Source organism: Hemicordylus capensis, chromosome 2 (assembly GCF_027244095.1).
Source record: "Hemicordylus capensis ecotype Gifberg chromosome 2, rHemCap1.1.pri, whole genome shotgun sequence".
NCBI classification, from domain to species: Eukaryota; Metazoa; Chordata; class Lepidosauria; order Squamata; family Cordylidae; genus Hemicordylus; species Hemicordylus capensis.
Window position 1 is genome coordinate 144,590,125 of NC_069658.1, and position 21,968 is coordinate 144,612,092.

A 21,968-nucleotide genomic window follows, 5' to 3' on the forward strand; every position below is an offset into this window, starting at 1 on the left:
AAACACAAATCAACTTTAATCTTATGCATTTATTTTAAAATACATTTGCAGATATATGATATGTATATATAATTGAAAGCTTGCCTTTGTGCTCTGTTTTAAGCCATATGAAATACATACCAATGCAGGCAGAGGGAGCAGAGTCTTTGTCAGGGAACCTGTTGATGATGCTTTGTATTTCTGTGTGCAACCAACAGTTTGTGTCCGACGTATGAGAGTTTGAACCTGGTCATTTGTGTCTCAAGTGAAAATTCTGGATTGATTCGTTCTATGATCCATCTGTTTGTTTTCCTGGCTGTCCATAGTATCCTCAAAAGTTTTCTTCAGCACCAAAGTTCAAAAGCATCAATACTTTTTCTATCTTGCTTCTTCAAAGAGATGCAAGTTTGGGGCAGTATAGAAATATTTTAAATAAAGTCTAGCTTTCACATCCATAGAGTGTCACAGGAAAAACCATTGTCCAGACGATTCTAATCTTTGTAGGTATAGACACGTCACAGCATGTAAATATCCTTTCCAAGGCCTTCATTACAACCCTACCAAGTGCTAGTCTGTGGTGTATTTCTTGACTGCTGGATCCTTTACTGTTGATGGTCGATCCTAAAAGGCAGAAGCTAATCAAGTAGAGTAGATTCAGGGAGGGCTGGTCTTGTGGTAGCAACTATGACTTGTCCCTTTGCTAAGCAGGGAATGGGAGACTACACGCATGAGCACTGTAAGATATTCCCCTTAAGGGTTGGAGCCGTTCTTGGGAAAACACCTGCATGCAGAAGGTTCCAAGTTCCCTGCCTGGCATCTCCAAGACAGAGCTGAGTGAGAGAGACTCCTGCCTGCAACCTTGGAAAAGCTGCCGCCAGTCTGTGTAGACAATACAGAGCTAGATGAACCAGTGGTCCGACTTGGTATATGGCAGCTTCCTATGTTCCAAGTAATGGAAAAGCAGCAAAGCAAAGGAGAATAGAGGCCTAGGGGAGATTATAATAGTGAAGTCAAGTGGCGGGCCATCAGAAGGAATACTCAATGACATCTGTAGTCTGTCACACTGATGGAGCCCTTACTTAATGCCTAGATATCTCTGTGGAGGGAATAATTCACACCTTCCCAAGGAACCTCTATAGTTAAATTCTAGAACTAACTAACTGGAAGAGGGGAGATTTTGAGGGGCTGGTTTCTCATTAAGGGAGAAGTCCCTGTCTGTGTGTGTGTGTGTGTGATTTGCCAGGGCTAGCATTTCCAGGGTTTGCATGGGTGGGTGGGGGGCTCTGTGGCGTCCAGTTTTTGTTTCTCTCTGCCTGGAGGGGGAGGAGTCAGCTAGGGCTGTGGGAGGACCCACATTCCTGTGAGCCACATTTCTGTGTCTCAGTTTGAAGCCTACTCTCTATATAAGTGGTGAAGGACCAAGAGCTTAGGCAACAGAGACAGCAAACGGGGCACTGGAGTTCTGTGTGGAGTTTAGCAGGGAAGTGTGTGGGGGAGCCGGAAAAGAGTCCCCTTGATCACAAGGAGCCCAGTGGGAAGAGAAGGTAAGTACTACTCCTTCATTCATATTCTTGAGAAAGGAAGTTTGGACAGTTAAATAGCTGACTAATATAGCTGAGACCTATCTTTCTAATAAACGATCTCTAAATAATGTAAAGTCCACCTTAAGTGGCGCAACGGGGAAATGCTTGACTAACAAGCAGAAAGTTGCCAGTTCGCATCCCTGCTGGTACTATATTGGACAGCAGTGATATAGGAAGATGCTGAAAGGCACCATCTCATACTGCACGGGAGGAGGCAATGGTAAACCCCTCCTGTATTCTACCAAAAGAAAACCACAGGGCTCTGTGGATGCCAGGAGTCAAAATTGACTTGACAGCACACTTTACTATACTTAAATGCTGTAAACTGCCAACAAAACCGGTTATGAAGATAGAAAGCCAACAGGGGAGGAGGGACTTCCCAGTGTATTGCACACAGTGTCACATGTATGACTATTGGCTCCATGGGCAGAAGTCATGGGTGTGTGCTCGGTGCAATGAATTCCTGGCTCTCAGGGGACAGGTTTGTTCCCTCGAGACCAAGGTGGTGGATCTGGAGAAGCTCAGAGAGGCATGCAGGAGAGACCTTCAGGGATGTGGTGGAGGCATCCCACTCCAAGGCTGATAGCTCCTCTGCTGTTGTGGAGAACAAAGGTCTCAGGGAAGAAGGACATCAGTCTGAGGAAGAGGGAAATACTCCTTTAGTAGGGACCCCTTCCGCGGATGATGAGCCCATATCCTCTCGCACAAGGGATACTCCTCCGGGGGGTGGGGGCCTCCTTGTGGTGGGTGATTCAATCGTTAGAGGTATAGAGAGATGGGTTTGTGACCCACGTGTTGACTGCATGGTGACTTGCCTTCCTGGTGCAAAGGTTGCGGACATCACACAGCGTCTAGATAGACTGTTAGGCAGTACTGGGAACATAGGAACATAGGAAGCTGCCATATACTGAGTCAGACCATTGGTCTATCTAGCTCAGTATTGTCTTCACAGACTGGCAGCGGCTTCTCCAAGGTTGCAGGCAGGAATCTCTCTCAGCCCTATCTTGGAGAAGCCAGGGAGGGAACTTGAAACCTTCTGCTCTTCCCAGAGCGGCTTCATCCCCTGAGGGGAATATCTTGCAGTGCTCACACATCAAGTCTCCCATTCAGATGCAACCAGGGCAGACCCTGCTTAGCTATGGGGACAAGTCATGCTTGCTACCACAAGACCAACTCTCCTCTCCTGCTGGGAAGGAGACAGCTGTCGGTGCACGTTGGCACCAACGATGTGGGGAAATGTAGTTGGTAGGTCATGGAAGCCAAATTTAGGCTGATAGGTAGCATATTGAAGTCCAGGACCCCCAAGGTAGCATTCTCAGAAATGCTACCTGTTCCACACGCAGGTACAGTGAGATAGGCAGGGCTGAGGGGTCTCAATGCATGGTTGAGATGTTGGTGCCAGGAGGAGGGGTTTAGATTTGTTAGGCACTGAGATACATTTTGGGGCAAGCAAGGCCTGTACAAAAGGGACAGGCTGCACTTGAACCAAGATGGAACCAGACTGCCCCGGGACTATGGAATGCGCTCCCTATTGAGATATGATCCTCCCCATCTCTGACAATTTTAAAAAAATATTTTAAAACCCATCTTTTTACTCAGGCTTTTTCAGCTTCTTAATAATGTATATGTTTTTAATTCTGTGATTGATTTTTAAATTGTTAGTTTTTAATTGTTTTTATGTGTTTTTATATTTGTTTTAACTGTTTTATCATTGTGAACTGCCCAGAGACACGTGTGTGGGGCGATCTAAAATTGTAATAAAACAACAACAATAACAATAAGAGCGGCAGCTAGAAAAAGCGGCCAGACGGGCTGCGGCGGTGATGATGGAGGCCGGCGGGGGGAGGGGGAACCTTCGCGGACCCACCCCCCGTGGCCTAGATGAAGCTCCCCGAAGGGGCTAAAAGGTTAAAAAAAAAATTTAAAATTCATGAATGCGCCAGGGGGTTCGGTTCCAGTCCGGACAGATTATGAGGAGCTCCAAAAGGATCTCTCCAAACTGGGGGAGTGGGCAACAAAATGGCAAATGTGGTTCATTGTTGGCAAGTGTAAAGTGATGCACATTGGGATGAAAAACCCCAACTTCAAGTATATGCTGATGGGATCCGAGCTGTCGGTGACAGACCAGGAGAGGGATCTTGGGTTTGTGGTGGACAGCTCATTGAAAGTGTCGACTCAATGTGCAGCAGCTGTGAAAAAGGCCAATTCCATACTAGGGATCATTAGGAAGGGGACTGAAAATAAAACTGCTAATATTATAATGCCCTGATACAAAACTATGGTGCAACCACACCTGGAGTACTGTGTACAATTCTGGTCACCACATCTAAAAAAGGACACTATAGAAAGGTGCAGAAGAGGGCAACCAGGATGATCAGGGGCTAGAGCACCTTCCTTACAAGGCTACAACACCTGGGGCTTTTTAGTTTAGAAAAAAGATGACTGTGGGGAGACATGACAGAGGTCTATAAAATCATGCATGGTGTAGAGTGAAAGTGGATAGAAATTTCTCTCTCACACACATAACTCTAGAACCAGGGGTCATCCCATGAAATTGATTGACACAATACATAATCAACTTGTGGAATCCTCTGCCACAAGATGTGGTGCTGGCTACTAGTTTGGATGGCTTTAAGAGGGGTTTGGATAACTTTATGGTGGAGAGGTCTATCAACAGCTACTAGTCTGAGGGCTTCAGGTCACCTCCTGCATCAGAGGCAAGATGCCTCTGAATACCAGTTGCAGGGAAGTAATGGCAGGAGAGAGGGCATGCCCTCAGCTCCTGCCTGTAGGCTTCCAGCAGCATCTGTTGGGCCACTGTGTGAAACAGGATGCTGGACTAAGTGGGCCTTGGGCCTGATCCAGCAGGGCTGGTCTTATGTTCTTAAAGATCTACAGTGCACTTGTGGATGGTCCTGCCTTCTGTGGATAGAGCTGGAGTACAGAAACAATGCCATATTTTTTTTAGCTTCCTTTCCAGTAGGTTTATGAGATTACCCAGCATTCCTTGTGTTTGTGTCCCCCCGCTATCAACTTCGCAATGCCTGGACCAATATGAACCAAATCAGGTATAGTTGTAGAGACTCTTCAAGGGCCTAGTATGTGATGTCATCCACCCCAATTCAAGACGGCCGACACATGAACATTTGTGGCAAAAGTAGGCTAACCTTTGTACTGCCTAACCAATCCGGACCAAATTTAGTACAGTTGTAGGGATAGTGAGAGGAAAGTAGGCAGATTAGTTCTTAGTAGAACAACTTGTTTATCCTGTGCTTTGTAGAGAAGAGCTATTCACATGTAGGGATGTGCACAAACCTGTTTGGAGGCTCTTTTACGGGCCTCCAAACAGGTTCGAGAACCGGGCGGTTTGAAGGTGGTGGGGGCTTGCACTTTAAGGGCGGGGGAGGGTGCACTTACCCTTCCCTCCGCCTTTTCCCTGCCGGCGCCTGGTTTTCCTCAAGTCTTATGGGGCGACAGCGTACTTCCCTGCTGCCCTGTTCGTTCTTCGGCCAGAAGTAGCTGGCGTGTCGGTGCGGGCGCACACGTCGCAAACAGCCATGCGCTCGTCCGCCGGGCACATGCGCACCAGCTACTTCTGGCCACTTCTGGCCGAAGAGCAAATGGGGCAGCAAATGGGGCAAAGTACGCTGCTGCCTCATAGGACTTGAGGAAAACCTGGCGCCGGCAGGGGGAAAGCAGACGGAGGGGTAAGTGCACCCTCCCCTGCCCTTAAAGTGCAACCCCTCTCCGCCATCGAGCCACCCAGTGTGGTTCCTTGCACATCCCTATTCACAGCTATTTGGGTATTGCAATCACGCACAGGATTCCTGTGGCTCAGAAATGTAGCATGCAAAGAAAATCTAGCTACAACAGCTAATGAGACAATACCTACATTATAAGAAAAAATGCTCCTTCTGAAAGCTACAACTGTTGCCATATATCTAATAATATCTACGTGTGTGTGTGTGTGTGTGTGTGTGTGTGTTTGTGCGCACATGCACACACACATGTATTTTAACTCGCCAACTGACAGGCCCATAGCCAGCCAGTGGCATGGTGTGTACCTGCCACACCAAAAAATTATCTTTCCTCTCCAGCCTCACTGACTGTTTTCACTGAACATTTTATAACCTGCCTCCCCTGACTTCTGCAATCCACCAACACCACCACACCCCGCAAAATTTTGAGGCTGGTTACTGGCCTGCTGGCTGACTTTCTATGTTTAAACTGTACTGTGTATTTAGTTGCTCTTCTGCACAGAAGCCTGAGTTAATGATTATCAAGAACTGTCCCTTTCTAAAACCCAGAGAGACGAGGTCACATTAGGCTCTTCCTGTGGATGTGGTACTTAGCTGCACTACATCAGAGCTGTGCTTCAAATGGCAAATGCTAGGCTTCAGTTGCATATACTGTCAGGCACTTGCTGGTGGTAAACAGAACCCCTCTTGCAAGAGTGCAAAGGGTTTGTAGTTATCATTTAGATAGTGTTAAATGCAGCTCAATGGATCTTAAATTGCACCTAATCCAACAGAAGATTATTTCCAGAACCTATTGGACCCCTCTACATCTTAAGTGATTAAAAATGTCCTCAAATAGTAACTGTTGGAGATGCAGTAATTCGCATGCCAATTTAACACACATGTTCTGGGACTGTCCCATAGTGCAAGGCTTCTGGAGGGAGGTTGCTATGCGAATTCACTTAGTGATGGATTCATCTCTTGCACTGAAGGATCTGCATGAAGTGTTGGGGTTTATCCCATCCGACTGGGGACTAAAATCCTGTTCTAAACAATGGCTATGGCAGAGCTTGCTGGTAGCCAAGAGGTTAATATTGAGGCAGTGAAAATCTCCCAGTCCCCCTAGGAGTGAGGATTGGGTGCAGGACCTGCTTGAGCAAGCGGCACATGAAAAATGGGCCCTCTTAAAAGTAAATAAATCGGATAAATGGTCAGAAATCTGGGACAACTTCCTTGAACTATTCTTAGAACAGAAACCCCTCTGATCTACCCACACCTACTAGTGCACTGGTAAGTATCCCTCTTCTCTTCCCTCCCTCCCCTTCTGCTTTCTTTCTCCCTCTTCCTCTTTCTGTCTCCCCCCAACCAGTGCTGAAAGGGGAAGGGAAGGTTGGGGGCAGGGTCGAGTTGGGGGAACTGGGAAAGACGTAAAATACAAAATGTCAAAAAATAATAATAATAAATAATAATAATGATTTTTTAAAAACAAATGGCAAATACAGGCCTTCTGTGACTCACTTCATGGCTATATGTAGCGGATCACATTTTCATATGGCCCTTACCGATTTCAAAAATCTGCCACATTCAAAACCTGTGTTTGTCTTTTGCACACGCACACTGACAGTACAGATAGCATGTGTGAAATCAAGACAGTTGGAGATCTCCTATCCCCATCTTGATTCTGCAGTGGGGAAACAGCTGCTGTTTGTAAATCAAAGGAAGTGAAATTTTGAGAGGGAATTTTGTTTTCTCAAGAAATGACAAGCAGCGCGCACCCTAGATTTGCTAGTTCCAAGACAGCTGTACATCCAGGATCAATATGGATTTTACTCTTGTATTAGAACCTTGTAAACTGCCTTGGGATAAACTTATGAAGAGAGGTGTAGAAATTTAACTCTAAATATATTTATACAGCAGAATGAAGGCAGCTTTCCGGTACCCCAGTGCTTCCAGCATTGCCTTTCTTAAGTTTATACAACTTTCCCCAACAAATACTTTCGCATCAGTTTGGAAGGTATTAGCCCAACGCACTAAAAACACTGGCTCTCCTCTCGTCTCTCTATCATGCCTTTAAGAACTTAGGAGGAGAAACGTGTCCTCCAGCCGAAGGGTCGTGCGCAGCTGTTGACTCGGAAGTAAATCTGACCATATTCCATCGAGCTTACTCGCAAGGAACTCTGCAAAGAGTTGCAGCCTGCTGCGGGGTCTCCCTAGATGGGGAGGAGAGGTTTCTGTAGTCATTCTAATAGGACGAAAGGGCAGCGGCAGAAGAACACCATGCTCTCCTCGGGGCAGGGAGAGAGGGAGACGCGAGCAGCACTTGCTGTGAGAGCCCCTGGAAACACTAAGGAGAGCGAAGGAAGCCGAGGGGCCCCTCCCTAAGCCTGCGGCCAGCAGAGCGCCGCCGCCGCTGCCACGGCGACAGCCGTGCTTTTTTTGCTTGGTGAGCAGAGCACAGCAGGCCAGGCCGCAGGCTCGCTTTGCAGCGTTGCCGTCCAGAGGCATGCACCTCCTTGCGGCCCGGAGGCGAGCAGCACGTGCCGCCGGCCCCAGCTGAGGCGGCTTCCTCCAGGCTGCGACGTGGGCCGGAGCAGATCCACCTCCCGAGGCCTGGGGGCGGCGAGAGGAAACCAAGGTAAAGGGATGGGGGAGGGATTTGGCTTTGCTGTCTCTACGCGGGGGAGGATGAGCCGCAAGGGCAGTGGGTATTTCTCCACCACCCACACTCCCCGACCCGATACATGCCTGCTTCTTCAGGGGCTTTGCACCCCCTTATTCCTCTCTCTTTGACGCTTTCCTTCTCCCCCCCCCCCGCCCCGCGAAAAACACTAGCGATGAAAATGCAGAGTTATCCTTGCAACTGTTCCTTCGCCGTCGCCTCTCCGCCATCGGATGTGCTGGGAGACGGCGTGTTGTATTTTCGCCTGGTGGATCTTGGCAGGAGGCCTGTGGGCTCCAATATTTCGGATGAAAAACCGGTACGCCACCAAGGATTAGTTAGCACCCTTCCCGTTACACGTGGATGGAGAAGGCTCCCTTCCGCCTCTGACTCGCACTACAGTAGCCTAGCCCTGTATTGGCTTACTGCGACAGTTTTATTTCTCTTCTTTTCTTTGTTTTAAAACTAAAGTACGTTTACTGGAATGCTTTTCTGCAGATTGGGTGTAGCTGTATGTGTATTATAAACGCGAATGGAGACCTGCATGGCAGCAAAGGGAATCCCCAGCTTCTCACAGGATTCTTACTGGAACAGGAGTCTTGCAGTGCTACTCACAGAGAGTACTCACCGCCCCCGCCTCGCATTGCAATTTCCCCTTGCTGAGCTATATTGTGCTAGAGGGTTCAGGTTTGGGGTTGTCAGTCTTTGAGTAGCTTTATTGCTATATAAGGAGGCATATAGCATGATAAGGGAAAATGCTTGACTTAACAAGCAGAAGATTGCTGGTTCAAATCCCCACTGGAAACACCTGTATCGGGCAGCAGTGATATAGGAAGATGCTGAAAGGCATCATCCCATATTGTGTGGGAGATGGCAATGGTAAACTCCTCCTGTATTCTACCAAAGACAACCACAGGGCCCTGTGGGCGCCAGGAGTCGAAATCGACTTGACAACACACTTTACCTTTACCTATAGCATGGGGAGGGGAAGCTCTTATCGTGGAGTGTTGTATGTCCTAACCCTAAAACTCATCTCCAGGATACCATAAGCTGTTAGGGACACAAGCAGGCCCTCATGCCCCTCCATGTTTTTTTTTTAAAAGTGACACCTTCAGCATTTGATGGCTCTACTGGCCTCCACTCAAGTTAATTGCTAGACTTATGTTCTGCTTGGCTTTGGGCTCATTTAGTGCCCTCTTTGTAGCCCCATCTTGAACTTGCAATAAAGCAGTGGGCAACACTAATCCAGTGTTGGAGTAGCCGTCCGTTTTATAGATGGGGTTGCACTTCCCTTGAAGGAGCAGATTTCCTTCAAGGAAGATTTCCTGTGGTCCTGGACCCTGTATTGCTCCTGGATTCCCAGGTGGTGATGGCAGTCATGAGTGTTTTTCCTCACCTAGTCTGGTGTTCCAACAGTGCCTGTTGCTAGAGAGAATAGACCTCTCTCATTCCTTAGTGATATCTAGACTGGATATTGTGAATTTCAGAGAGGCAGCAAGTTCAATCGAAGAATAATGCTTCTCACATTATGGCTGCCATGTAGAGGCTGCTTGAAACATCAGAATGGCAGCTGCTTCACGTGGGCAAGCTTTTTCTATGTCTTCCTGTGCCCAAAATGAATTGACTTCACCACATGGGTTGATGCTATTCTGTCAGATGCAGGGGTTGATTAATCTTTTTGCCGCCTGTAGGCAGCAAAAAAAAAAAAAAGATTTGCCGCCTTGGCTTGAGGGCTGCAGTGAGTGGAGGGAGAGATCGGGGCAGGTTTCTTTTTAAAAACCAAAAACCTTTTTCAACTGCTGCTGTGCATGCATGTGCAGAGGCCTGAAATGGGCTAAAAACAACTCAACCTGTCATTTAGGCAGCATGGAAGGAGCTTTTGCTGCTGTCCTATAACTTGCTTCCATAGACAACTATCTTGCCTTTGTGTTAATCTGCCCCTGGTCAGCTGTGAGGACCCATCTCCTTAACAAGCATGCATAAAGCAATTTGCTGCATAGAGAAAAATTCTGTATGCACATATGTAGAGACTGTGTTGTGATGTGGCTATCAAAAGCCACTCTTCACCCAAAACATTTTGACTGGGTTATTATTTTGCAGTTATGCAGTTGAGTTACTCTTTTGTGGCATTTTGAGAAATACTGAGAAATTCAATGGAAACCTCCTGTTTGACTAATTTTAATAGCCAGTACTGGAGCCTTAACTGTGCTGCAAGATGAATTAGTAAACAGAGAAAAGGTCTCTCTTGCCAGTCTCAAGCGATTAATGAACTAGGCAACATGGCATTGGACATAACAGCTTGATTTCCACACACCATAGTAACTGCATGAATCTAGTTCAGAGAAAAGTACCTGTCCCACTTTCACATTTGATTGTAATGCAGCTGTCTTCTCAGATTTGCAGAAGTCTTCATTCTACATTACTTGGGGCTCTGTATTAAGGGTCACCACAAATAATGGGAAGTGCTCACCTCTACATTCCTTTGCTCTTTTGGCATTTAAATTGGCCTAATCTTTTGCCCTAACATACCACAGGTGTGTTTATGATTTAATTGTTTTATATGCTTGTTTCAGCTGAGAAAGTATGAAACTGCTGGAGGGGGTAATCATGAGTTAAATATTACTCACTGTTGTAGAAGGGGGTGGAGTGAATCTAATGCAAATATTAATAAAAGCTAACATTTAATCCTTTACTGTGGTGTACAAGAAGACGGAAAGAGGTAATGTTCTTTTGTGCTAATACACAAGAAAATGACTAAGATGTGTGTCAGAGATCCAGTATTGTAGCCTCAGTGTCAAGAATAGATTAAAGTTCCATGTTATTATTTTGAAGGAAAAAAAGATGTGGGTCACCCAGATAAAATTACAGTACTTGATCAATTTATGCAGTCCACAACCAACTAGAAATCTATTGCAACAAACCTGAAGAAGCACTAAGTTTCTGAGTTTGTAATGTAACTTAAAACTTGGTGAGTAATGTTTGATTATTTTTACTAGCTTAGCCTATTTGATTATATAACTAGCTTTGATTATATAACTAGCTTAGCCTATTTTGGCTTAGTTAAACTGGAAGAAATTGTCTAGATTTCTGTAGACTGCTGTATGACTCATTATTTTCAACCTTTTAATAGAAAATAACTGTATTGCCACTGAATGACATGTCTAGCACAGGTAACGCCTGTCATAAAAGTTGGTCAATTAATGTCTGTGTTCTTAAGGTTTTCTTCAATGCCCATGGCTGCCTTTCTTTGAGCTACTGAGACATGTAAATGTGGATTGGAGTAATCAAGATCCTCATCTGTTTATGTGATAATCAAGGTGGATATCAATTGACAACTTTTACAATTTAAATTTATCTTTTAAAGTCTTGATTATAACATTCTCTTTTAAAAAAATAAATAGCCTGGTTTAAAATGGAATACATTTTTGTCAGCCATCATAGAACACAATAATTCATGCATTATATAATGACGATTTGATACTGGGGCCAGGGATAATCCACTGATCCACCTGGGTATGCCTAGTAACTACTTGCTCTTTATAGCTGACTCGGTCAGTATTCTAATTATGAATATTTATGTCTCTACCTAGCAGTCAAATAACTTGGACATTAATCTTCTGTCTCAGAGAGAGCAGCACTGATATGCCCAGGAACTATTGCCAGTCCTTGGTTTTTGGTTGAGAGTGAGGAGGTTCTCACGATCAGCCAAAATCGGGCTAAAGGAGCCTAGCCCGCTTTTGAGTGTGTGTGAGAACCACCGGGCTCGCAGGCAAGCCCGGTTTCCTCAAAGTGGGCAACCTGCTTAGATAGTCCTCCCTTTAGGCAAGGTTAGCGGAGCGAGCGCTCCGCTAACCCCATCTATTTGATCGTTTAAATACACGAGGAGACCCCCCCCCAGGAGGCTGAAACAAGCCTCCTGGCCCTGGGGCTCTCTCCAGGATGCCCTGCATGCTCATGCCGGGCATCCTGGAACATCCTGGTGGCTCCCAGTCCCCGCAGCCCCCACCAGCTCCATGAAGGAGCCGGCAGTCGTGTGGGTGGCCGATCTGGCCACCCAGGGCTGCCGGCATGCTCATCTGTAGGGAGAGCGGGCTAAGCCGCTCTCCCCGCTAACCCCATTCAGGCGAGTCTCACTGATCGTGAGACTTGCCTCAATATTTACTTTTCTGTAGGATAGGAGCAGAGCAAGGCATAGGACAAACTTATAATATACCCTGTAAGGTTATATATTATTATTATTATTTTACACAGTCAGACAGGTGTTATTGACTGGTTTGTTTGATCCAGACATCGAGTCCTTCCCAAGGACCTGGGATGCCAGAATTGTATTGTCAATGTTGTTGCTGCTGTTATAGGTATCGTCGCAGAATATAGGCTGTTCCCAGTAAAGCTGCTTTTTGTAATTGGCTGATGGTGATTTCTGGGGCCCCTATGGTGTTGAGGTGCTCTGCAAGGTCTTTTGGAACTGCACCCAGGGCACCAATTACCACTGGGATTATTTTGGTCTATTTCTGCCACAGCCTTTCAATTTCAATTTGTAGATCTTTGTATTTTGTGATTTTTTTCTATTTCTTTTCTCCTATTCTGCGATCACCTTCTATTGCTATGTCGATTATTTTAACTTGTTTTTCTTTTTTCTTGACTACAGTTATATCTGGTGTATTGTGTGGCAGATGTTTGTCTGTTTGTAGTTGGAAGTCCCATAATATTTTTACATCTTCATTTTCTTCAACTTTTTCAATTTTATGGTCCCACCAATTCTTGGCTACAGGTAGCTTGTATTTTTTGCAGATGTTCCAGTGTATCATCCCTGCTACCTTGTCATGCCTTTGTTTGTAGTCAGTCTGTGCAATCTTTTTACAACAGCTGATTAGGTGGTCCACTGTTTCATCTGCTTCTTTACAAAGGCGGCACTTGCTGTTTGCTGTGGATTTTTCGACTTTGGCTCTTATTGCATTTGTTCTTGTGCAGCCAGTATTAAACCCTCTGTTTCTTTCTTCAAGTTGCCATTCTTAAGCCATTGCCAGGTCTTGGTGATGTCTGACTTTCCACTTATATTGTGCAAATATTGACCATGCAGTGGCTTATTTTTCCATTTTTCTGCTCGGTTCTTGACTTGTTCTTTCTTGTAGGCTTGCTTTGTTTCATTGGTGTTGAATAGTTTCTCGTTATTGACCATTTGAAGTGCATCTTCTTCACTGTCCTTGATATATTCTTCAAGGCCTCTTTTCTCCTCCTCTACTGTTTGATGGACTTGCAGCATTCCTCTTCCACCTGAGCTGCGAGGGAGGTAGAGCCAATCGACATCACTGCGGGGGTGCAGAGCATGATTGATGGTCATGATTTTCCTGGTCTTACGATCTAGTGTCTCTAGCTCTGCCTGGGTCCAGTCTATTATTCCTGCAGTGTATCTGATAACAGGTATAGCCCAGGTGTTTATGGCTTATATGGTGTTCCCGCCATTGAGTTTGGACTTGAGGATTTTTCTAACTCTCCTGATGTATTCACTTCCCATTTTTCTTTTAACTTCAGTGTGTGCAATGTTATCCGCCTGGAGAATGCCCAGGTATTTGTAAGGTCCTTTCTCTTCCAGGTTCTTGATCTTGCTTCCATTGGGCAGTTCTATTCCTTCTGTTTTTCTTATTTTCCCTCTGTTCATTATTAATGCAGCACACTTGTCTAGTCCAAACTCCATTGCTATATCGCTACTGAATATATGGACGGTGTTTAGCAGTGATTCAATTTCTGACTGGGACTTTCCATACAACTTCAGATCATCCATGTACAGCAGATGGTTAATTTGACTTGATGTTTTAGATGTTTGGTATCCGAGGCCTGTTTTGTTTAGTATTTGTGAAAGTGGGGTCATGGCGGTTACAAACAACAGAGGGGATAGTGCATCCCCTTGGAAAATACCTCTTCTAATGCTAACCTGTCCAATTGTCTCGCCATTGATTTTTAACTGTGTACTCCACATGCTCATTGCTTTTTTTATAAATATCTGAATGTTTTTTCTGACACCAGTTGTTTGTAAACATTTTAGTATCCATGTGTGAGGCAATGAGTCGAAGGCTTTCTTGTAGTCAATCCATGCAACACTTAGATTTGTTTTTCTTCTCTTGCAATTTTCTAAAATCATTTTGTCAATCAGCAGCTGGTCTTTTGTGCCTCTGGGGTTCTGTCAATTTGCTTTCTGTTCAACTGGAAGCTGTTTGTTAGTTAATAAGTGTTGCATCACTTCCTCTTCTATTATGCCAGTTAATAATTTGAACATGGTTGGCAGGCAGGTTATTGGTCTATAATTACTTGGAACTGTACCTTTTGCTGGATCTTTCATGATGAGATGAGTTTTCCCAGTTGTTAGCCATTGTTCAATATCACCTCCTTGCAAAATGTGATTGAACTGTTTTGATAGTTGTTTATAGCTATAGCAATAGCACTTACATTTATATACCGCTTTATAGCCGAAGCTCTCTAAGTGGTTTACAATGATTTAGCATATTGCCCCCCAACATTCTGGGTACTCATTTTACCGACCTCGGAAGGATGGAAGGCTGAGTCAACCTTGAGCCCCTGGTCAGGATTGAACTTGTAACCTTCTGGTTACAGGGCGGCAGTTTTACCACTGCGCCACCAGGGCTTGTTCTGAAGGCTTGTTAGGTGTTTAAGCCAAAAGCCATGCAGTTCATCATCACCTGGAGCAGTCCAATTTTTAATTTTCTTTGCTCTTTCACTTATTAATTCTGGTGTTATTATTAGATCTTGCATTTGTTGGTTACATTTTTTGACCTCTTTCATCCAGCCTGCTTTTTTATTATAATCTATTGGATTGTCCCATAATTTCCCCCAGAATTGCACTGTTTCTTCTTTATTTGGTGTTTCTCTGTTTCTTGCAGTTTCTCCTTCTATGCTTTGGTAGAAACGTCTCTGATTCGACTGGAATTGGAGATTCTGCCTGTGTTGTGTAGTTCTGGCTTCATATCTGCTAATCTTCTTTGACACTGCTGTTATTTGCTGCTTGATTATTTCCAGGACTTCTCTAATTTTCCTTGACTCTAGGTGGTATTTTTGGATCAGATAATGTTTGGTCTTTTCATTCTTCAGCTTCTTGTCTTTCATATCTTTCAATTTACTAGCATCTGATCTAAGCCTGGCGATTTTATTTTCTAATCTAATCTTCCATTTAGGTGATGTACTACTTTCTTTTTTTACAGGTCCATTGATCTTATATCCGAGCTCCTGTGTTGTTGTTGTTGCTGCACTGTACATTAGTTGGTTTATTTCTTGCAAATTATTGGTTGTTATTTCTGCAAGTGCAGCATTGACATCTTTTAATACCTGAGCAAGTTGTTTTTTGGCAACTGTTTTTAGAGCTGGAAGTTGAACCCTAGTGGTTGTTTGGTTCATATGCTCAGTTATTTTTTGCTTTAGTTCTTGTTGCTGTTCTGTTAAACGGCATTCGGGTTTTTGAGGTGAAGGCAAAGGGGAGGTTGCCTGGTTTTGATTTTGAAACAGTTCAGCAACAGTGGTATCCTCGATTTCCAACACCACCTCCACCTGTGCCTGAGCAACTGCTTCAGTTGGTGGTAATTCTTCTTCCATATTTTGAGCCTGTGTTGCTCTTTGCAGTTCTTCCAGCTCAACTCCTGTGGATACTTTATTTCTTATTATGAATCTTCTCTGGTCTGCCAGCCTTTGTTCTGTTATTTCTGTATCTGGATGCTTCTCTTTCCAAATTTGGTACATTCTTTTTAAATAACCTCTTCTAGTTGGACTAGACTTGTAATAGCAGATCATTATTTCCTTGTTGGCATTTTTCGTATGTTTTTTTCGGTTAAGCGACGTTTCTTCCAGTAACTTTGCTATCTTCAGCCCTGGTTGCTCAACTGAAGATCCTGAGTCCTGTTGCCCACTTGCCACCAGATGTCCAGGGACTATAGCACCTGGCACAGTCCTTGCTGACCCGGGCGACGACCGATCCGTTATAGATTTATTAAAGTTACGTCTCACCATATTGTTGATGGGAGAGGCACTCTTTGTCTGGCTCCTCTGGTGAGACCTGTCCAGTATGGTTGGACCTCTGGCATAGCTCTCACCTTCCTCAGAGCACGCAAGCCCCACAACCACGCCAAGGTAGTGCCTCACTGGGGGATGATATTATTATTATTATTATTATTAGTAGTAGTAGTAGTAGTAGTAGTAGTATACCACCCATATTTGTATACCACCCAAAATGCAAGTCTCTGGGTGGTTTACAGCAAAACAAGTAAAACTTAAATTTGCAAACAGCTGCTGCAGACACATGATCAAAAAATGAGGGTAAGGGAGCACTCACTCCCTTAACATCATTTAAGCTGGAGTCTACATAGATAGGTTTACCACAGTGTAGCCACCAGGATTGGGTGCGATCCTGGTGGTTCACACGAGCGAACAAAACCAGGCTGGGCTCCCTTAGCCCAGTTTTGCTCACTCATGTGAATAGCCTCAATATGTTTTAATGGTTATAGCTACCGAATAGTATGCATTTCTATTTAGCAAGTGTCTGAATAATGGATGTTTTAAAAAAAATCAGTTATTTAAATTGACCTTTTTCTTGGTTATTTAAATTGTTAATTTAAATCAATCCACCCTGCTTGTAATTAAGGAGTAAATAATTGGAGGTCAGTCTTGTTGTGTTTTTTACTCAAGGCCAGGAGATCTTTAAATGTAGAATTAGCTGGTGCTTCTCTAAAGCAAGCTAGTTAAATGTAACAGTAGGTAAGTCATAATAACTTTGCAAAGTTGTTACCTCCAGCTGCATTATGTCAAGCAAGATATATGCTGGGGCATGCAAACAAAAATGTGCCCCTTTAAAAGGGTGGCTTTATCACACCAAGCATTGTTACATGCAGAGTTCTGAGTTCTGTTGCTCTTGCTTCTTAAACAGGACTAGCACAGTGACTATTGTAGTTTACATTGTTGTTATAACAGCTGCCTGAGATATTTTGTTTAAAAAGCTTTTGATGTAGAAAGAGAGAGAGAAGTGTGTTACAAAGATGGGCTTGTGCTGAGAACAAAATAGAGTGTAGTGATCTCCTCCTCTTGATTGATATGCTGCTTCTTGGAAAGTATTTATTTTGAGCTGTTTTGAGTAAGAAGCTGCAGAAGGACTCCAGTTAGCCCAGTAGTTTGTTACAAGTGCATGGCTGTCTCCCTGCTTAGCAAAACAAAATGGAAACAAATACATTGTGTTCCAGTTAGTATGAATACAAACGTGTCAATCAAGCCTGCATATTTGTTAAAGCACCCTTTGCAAAATTGACTAAGGGGCAGAAGACATGTGACATCTAAAACCTTATTGGCCCTGATGGGCTTAGTTTGTCCTTTAGTCAAAAGCCAGATCAGGATCATGAGGAAGGAGGCTTTAAATATACTCCTGATCAGGGTAGGGGTGTGTGATCCGGCTGCTGTTGTCTACAGAAAAACGAAGTCTGTTGGGACCAACACTTTTAAGTGTTGAATGTGGTTTGGCTCTAGTAATCTGGAAAGGCCTAAGGTAATTGTTGAGCAAATGCATTTGCATAATAACTGAGGCAATAAATAATTGCTAGAGGCTTGCATTGAAAACTGGATCAATTTGGAGGACTGAAGGTGGCCCTTCCTTGGGTCCTTCCCTTGTCTAGAAAGGCTGATGAAGACCAGTGTTCCCTCTAACAGAGATTCCCAGATGTTGTTGACTACGACTCCCAGAATCCCCAACTGCAATGGCTTTTGCTTGGGGATTATGGGGGGTTGAAGTCAATATCTGGGAATCCCTGATAGAGGGAAAACTGATGAAGGCTCTTTTCTCATGTGTGTCCTGTAAGCAAACAAACACTGAATAAAGTCAATTTCACATAAGAATGTCTCCTGGTATAGCATGTTTAATTTTGGGAAGTAAGTTGACTGTTTTAATATTTATTTATTTTATTTATTTAACATATTTTATACCGCCCAAAACTTACGTCTCTGGGCAGTTTATGAGATAGCAATGGCAGTCCAAATTATATTTCAGGACCGCACATAACAGCAGTGATAATGGGGTTTGGAACTTGTAAATGTGTTACATAGATGTTTTTAAAAATCCTAATTTTAAAATTCATATGACACAGCTGCAGACCTTTTGTACACATGAGTGTTCCACTCTCTTCTGTGAAGGGAAGTGCTTCACATGTATATGGGAATTCCCTGTTGCACATTTGTAGTATTAACCCTGTTCATATAAGAGACTGATGAAGTCTCTGGATATAGGAGCCACAGGATCACAAACAGAAAGTAGGTAGGAGGTTGGTGATATTCCTCTTCCTCAACCTTTTATTTGTGACCAAGCTTTTGGAAGGAAATGAATAAAATCCAGCTGACCTGTCCAATATAATATGTTTGAGTTGATGTTTCCTCATGATTTTTTCTTATGTTCCAGCACATTGGATACATTCTGGCTGATATCCTAACTAACGAAGCATCAGTGCTGCGTGAGATAAGTTCTCAACTAACACAGCAGTGCTTGCAGGGGGGATTTCGACAACCTCCCCTTCTCTCAGAAGTTTTGTCACCCAAAAATATGTCTCTAAGGGTCCTGCAGTCTTCAGGGACATATTTTTGGGCAATGCAGAGTGTTTTGCAGGGCGAGAGGACGTTGTCGACATTTGCTTCCTTCCTTGCAAGTGATGCTGTTGCATGAGTTGGGAACTTTTCCGGAGTGCTGACTCTTTAGTTAGGATTAGTGTTCAACACTTCACATGATATAAAATACCTTATGCATGAGCATCTTTTGTATTAAAGCAATATTGCATGCTCACTAGGTTGTACAGCCTCAAATAGTTTCTCACCAGTATCTCATGCTACAGAAGTGTACAAAGCATGTTGACAGATTTCAGGTTCATCATAAAAGAAGGAGATAGTCTTTTCTATGTACATGCCATGCAACTACAGCAAGGGATCACCTTTACCATTATCAGTTCTTAATCCCACATCTTCACCACTTCTCTGTTTCTTTGTATACTTGTGCAAAATGAACAGACAAGTCCCACGGTGCTGTAAACGGGTTTATTTGAGCCCAACGCGTATTGGCTGAAGACTTCTTCAGGGGCAAAATATAATCCAATGTAATCCCTTTTTTTTTCTTAAACAACCTTCTTCAAAAACAGGTAACAATATCTTGGAATAGCCAAAGTAGATGGAGCACATTTGCTGCTATCTTCCTCATGAAAGCTGATCTGCAGTTTTAACCTCCCCATTAATATCCTCTGCATAAGACAATTTCTGAGTGGCTGTTGATGTTTGAATGGAAGCCTCCTCTTTCCTTTGGCATAACAAAGAGATTGTGCTAAAGAGTCCCCTTTTTAACAAATCAACTTTTCAGCACTCCTTCCATCTTCTGTGCTCACTTACTAGATTAGGCTCACCTACTGTTCTGGATGTGACAATTGCTCCTCTGCTGGAGGGGCATCTGATAATAGGTCTGCCAGCCCACTGCTACCAGTAACTGCCCTTGCCCAAAGGTCCAATTCCAGCTGCCCAAGTGGTCTAGAATTCCAGTGCCCATAATGTCCCTCTTTTTGGAAAGCCATCTAATCCATGGACGATACTCAAAAGTTTTGATTACTTTTCTCTCTCCATTTTAATATGCAAAATGTGCGGCGGGGTGGTGGTGGTTTTAATACCAATCAAGTTCTCACAGAGAAGTTAGCAGAAATCATAAGAACATGTTTCGTAACTTAAGGAAATCTATTTTCCATAAATAAACTGAGATAACAAGTTTATTTCCATAAATAAACTGAGATAACATAAACTGAGATAACAAGGTTTGTTTTATGCAGTAGTGATGATGATGTCATAGCACCTCGTTACATATGAGAGTGAGACACTAAGTAAATTCCTTATCTAGGAAAGTTAATCCATATAGATGTGACACTAACTTTGCCATGATATTATACATTCTCCCAGACTAAAAATTGGAGTGGAAGAAGGCTGCCACTTTGGAATGCCATAGTTGATGGCCAACCTCAAAGCCACATTCTTGCAGGTGGTGGAAAACAAACAACAATGAGGCTAGGTAGGCTTCCATCAGAAGGGTGTTCCAGAGGGGTGGTGGCACAGCTGAAAAAGCCCTGTTTTGCATGTCCATCGTTGACACTTCAGTCAGAGGGAGGATGTGGAGCAGGACTTTGGATGCTGAATGGAGATAACATATGGGGGAGAACGTATAAAAGGAAGCAGTCTTTGAGATACTCTGGTCCCAAGCAGTTTACAGCTTTAATGGTAAGAACTAGCACCTTGAATAAAGCCAGAAAATGAACAGGTAACTGTATGCTCTCCATACTCCTCTTTTGGTGTCACCACCTTTCAGGGAACAGAGCTGGAAGCTGCATCATAATATGATTTGATGCTATTAACAGCACCTGGTATTTGGGATCTGTTGTTGTGAGGGCAATACCATCCACTTATAAATCTGATGTTGTTATTGTGGAATGCTTTGAGAACCACTATGGCTAACACTGGAATAAAAATATTGTAAAACTTTGTTAATAAATACAATGGCAAGTTTCCCAAACTTTCAGTGATCTCTGAAGACTTTCAGTGATGCCTGAAACTGCTTCTCAGAACGTTTCTGAGCTGCCACCTCTTTTTACTTCTTTCAAATCCCTACTCAAAAGGCATCTTTCCCATGAAGTTTTTGGCACAATGTCCTGATCTGCATATCCTACCGTTAACAGCCTAAGTTTGTGTAACTGAAATATTTGCATATTCTTCCTCTGTTTACCTCTACCTCAACTTTCTTCCCTTCCACTGTTTCCCAGATGTTTGTTTATAGATTGTATAAAGGTATAGGTTTATCAATTCCCTTATGTTGATTTATAGACAGGGACCTGTACTCTCATCTTTGTAAAGCACCATGCACACAGATGGTACTATATAAATAATACCTTGTTTTCCAATTTTCAGGAACTATACTTCAAGAACCTTTCTAAGCAGAAACAAAAGCAAGTTATGGAGAAGAATGGGAACAACCGAAAACTTCGTGTTTGTGTTGCTACTTGCAACCGGGCTGATTACTCCAAATTGGCCCCAATCATGTTTGGCATTAAAGCAGAGCCACAGTTCTTTGAGCTGGATGTTGTGGTTCTGGGCTCCCACCTGATTGACGACTATGGGTAAGATGACTGATTTTGACTGTTCTGAAAAATTTGACTTGGAAGCAGTGGGATGGTACAGGGCATTCTCAAGCTCAAACTCCAGATTGATTAATCCAGAATAAATATTGATCCTTGGGACTGTCCATACAGTCACTACAGAATTAATGGGTGCAGTCCACAAAAGGTTAAATGCACTTAACGCCCCATGAGTTTACTTGGGACTTAAGTGTTCAGTTAGTTTAATTTTTATACTTGTATCCTACTGTTCCTTGACAAAGAGTGGCTTACAAAAGTCTTCTGTCGACATCTTGTCCAAGTATTACCATGTCAAACCTACTTAGCTTCAAGAATGCAAACCATCAGGTGCTCTCAAGCCATTTACTGGTTTGTCATTCAAAATTGGGGTTGTTAGAGGTTGAATAATTTCCCACACTACTTGAGGTATGTGTTTGACAGTATCGTTGAAACCAAAGCATAACTGAACTTCTACAAATAACCCTTGGATTAGTTAGTATAATTGTATAAGACAGAAATCGGCACTCTGCTATTAAAATATATTAAGAATTAAACCTATGGTAATTTTACCAGTACTGCCTTAGGCCACAGTGTAGAGGCTTTTACATTGCATAGGTCTTGACCAATAACTGACACATTCAGTTCATGGTTTCTTAGAAGTAGACACACATTTAGTCTTATCAGTACTGCAGGCAATGCTGGTAAATACGTTAAATTGGCAAGTTTGTTTGAACTGGAAGGTGTAACAGCTTATTTGGGACTGTTACTGAAACCAAGCTAAAACTGTATAAAGTGTTTGAGAGAGAAATGAATAGTAACTAGGGCTATGCAAAGTTTTGGA

At 43.4% G+C, this 21,968-nt stretch overlaps 1 protein-coding gene across 5 annotated transcripts in view; it reads left to right on the forward strand.

Annotated features, from left to right (window-relative positions):
* The window catches only part of GNE (glucosamine (UDP-N-acetyl)-2-epimerase/N-acetylmannosamine kinase), a 71,835-nt gene that overhangs the window by 9,404 nt on the left and 40,463 nt on the right, over positions 1 to 21,968 (forward strand). The window contains exons 1-2 of one of the 5 annotated variants that reach the window (XM_053299464.1): positions 7,469 to 7,934; positions 20,922 to 21,130. In XM_053299464.1, the coding sequence (XP_053155439.1) occupies positions 20,967 to 21,130 (164 nt within the window). In that variant the 5' untranslated portion in view covers positions 7,469 to 7,934; positions 20,922 to 20,966. Of the gene's footprint in view, positions 1 to 7,468; positions 7,935 to 8,148; positions 8,278 to 10,566; positions 10,678 to 10,907; positions 10,927 to 20,921; positions 21,131 to 21,968 lie in introns of those variants that run through there. The other 4 variants (XM_053299461.1, XM_053299465.1, XM_053299466.1 and 1 more) reach the window with 4 other exon arrangements.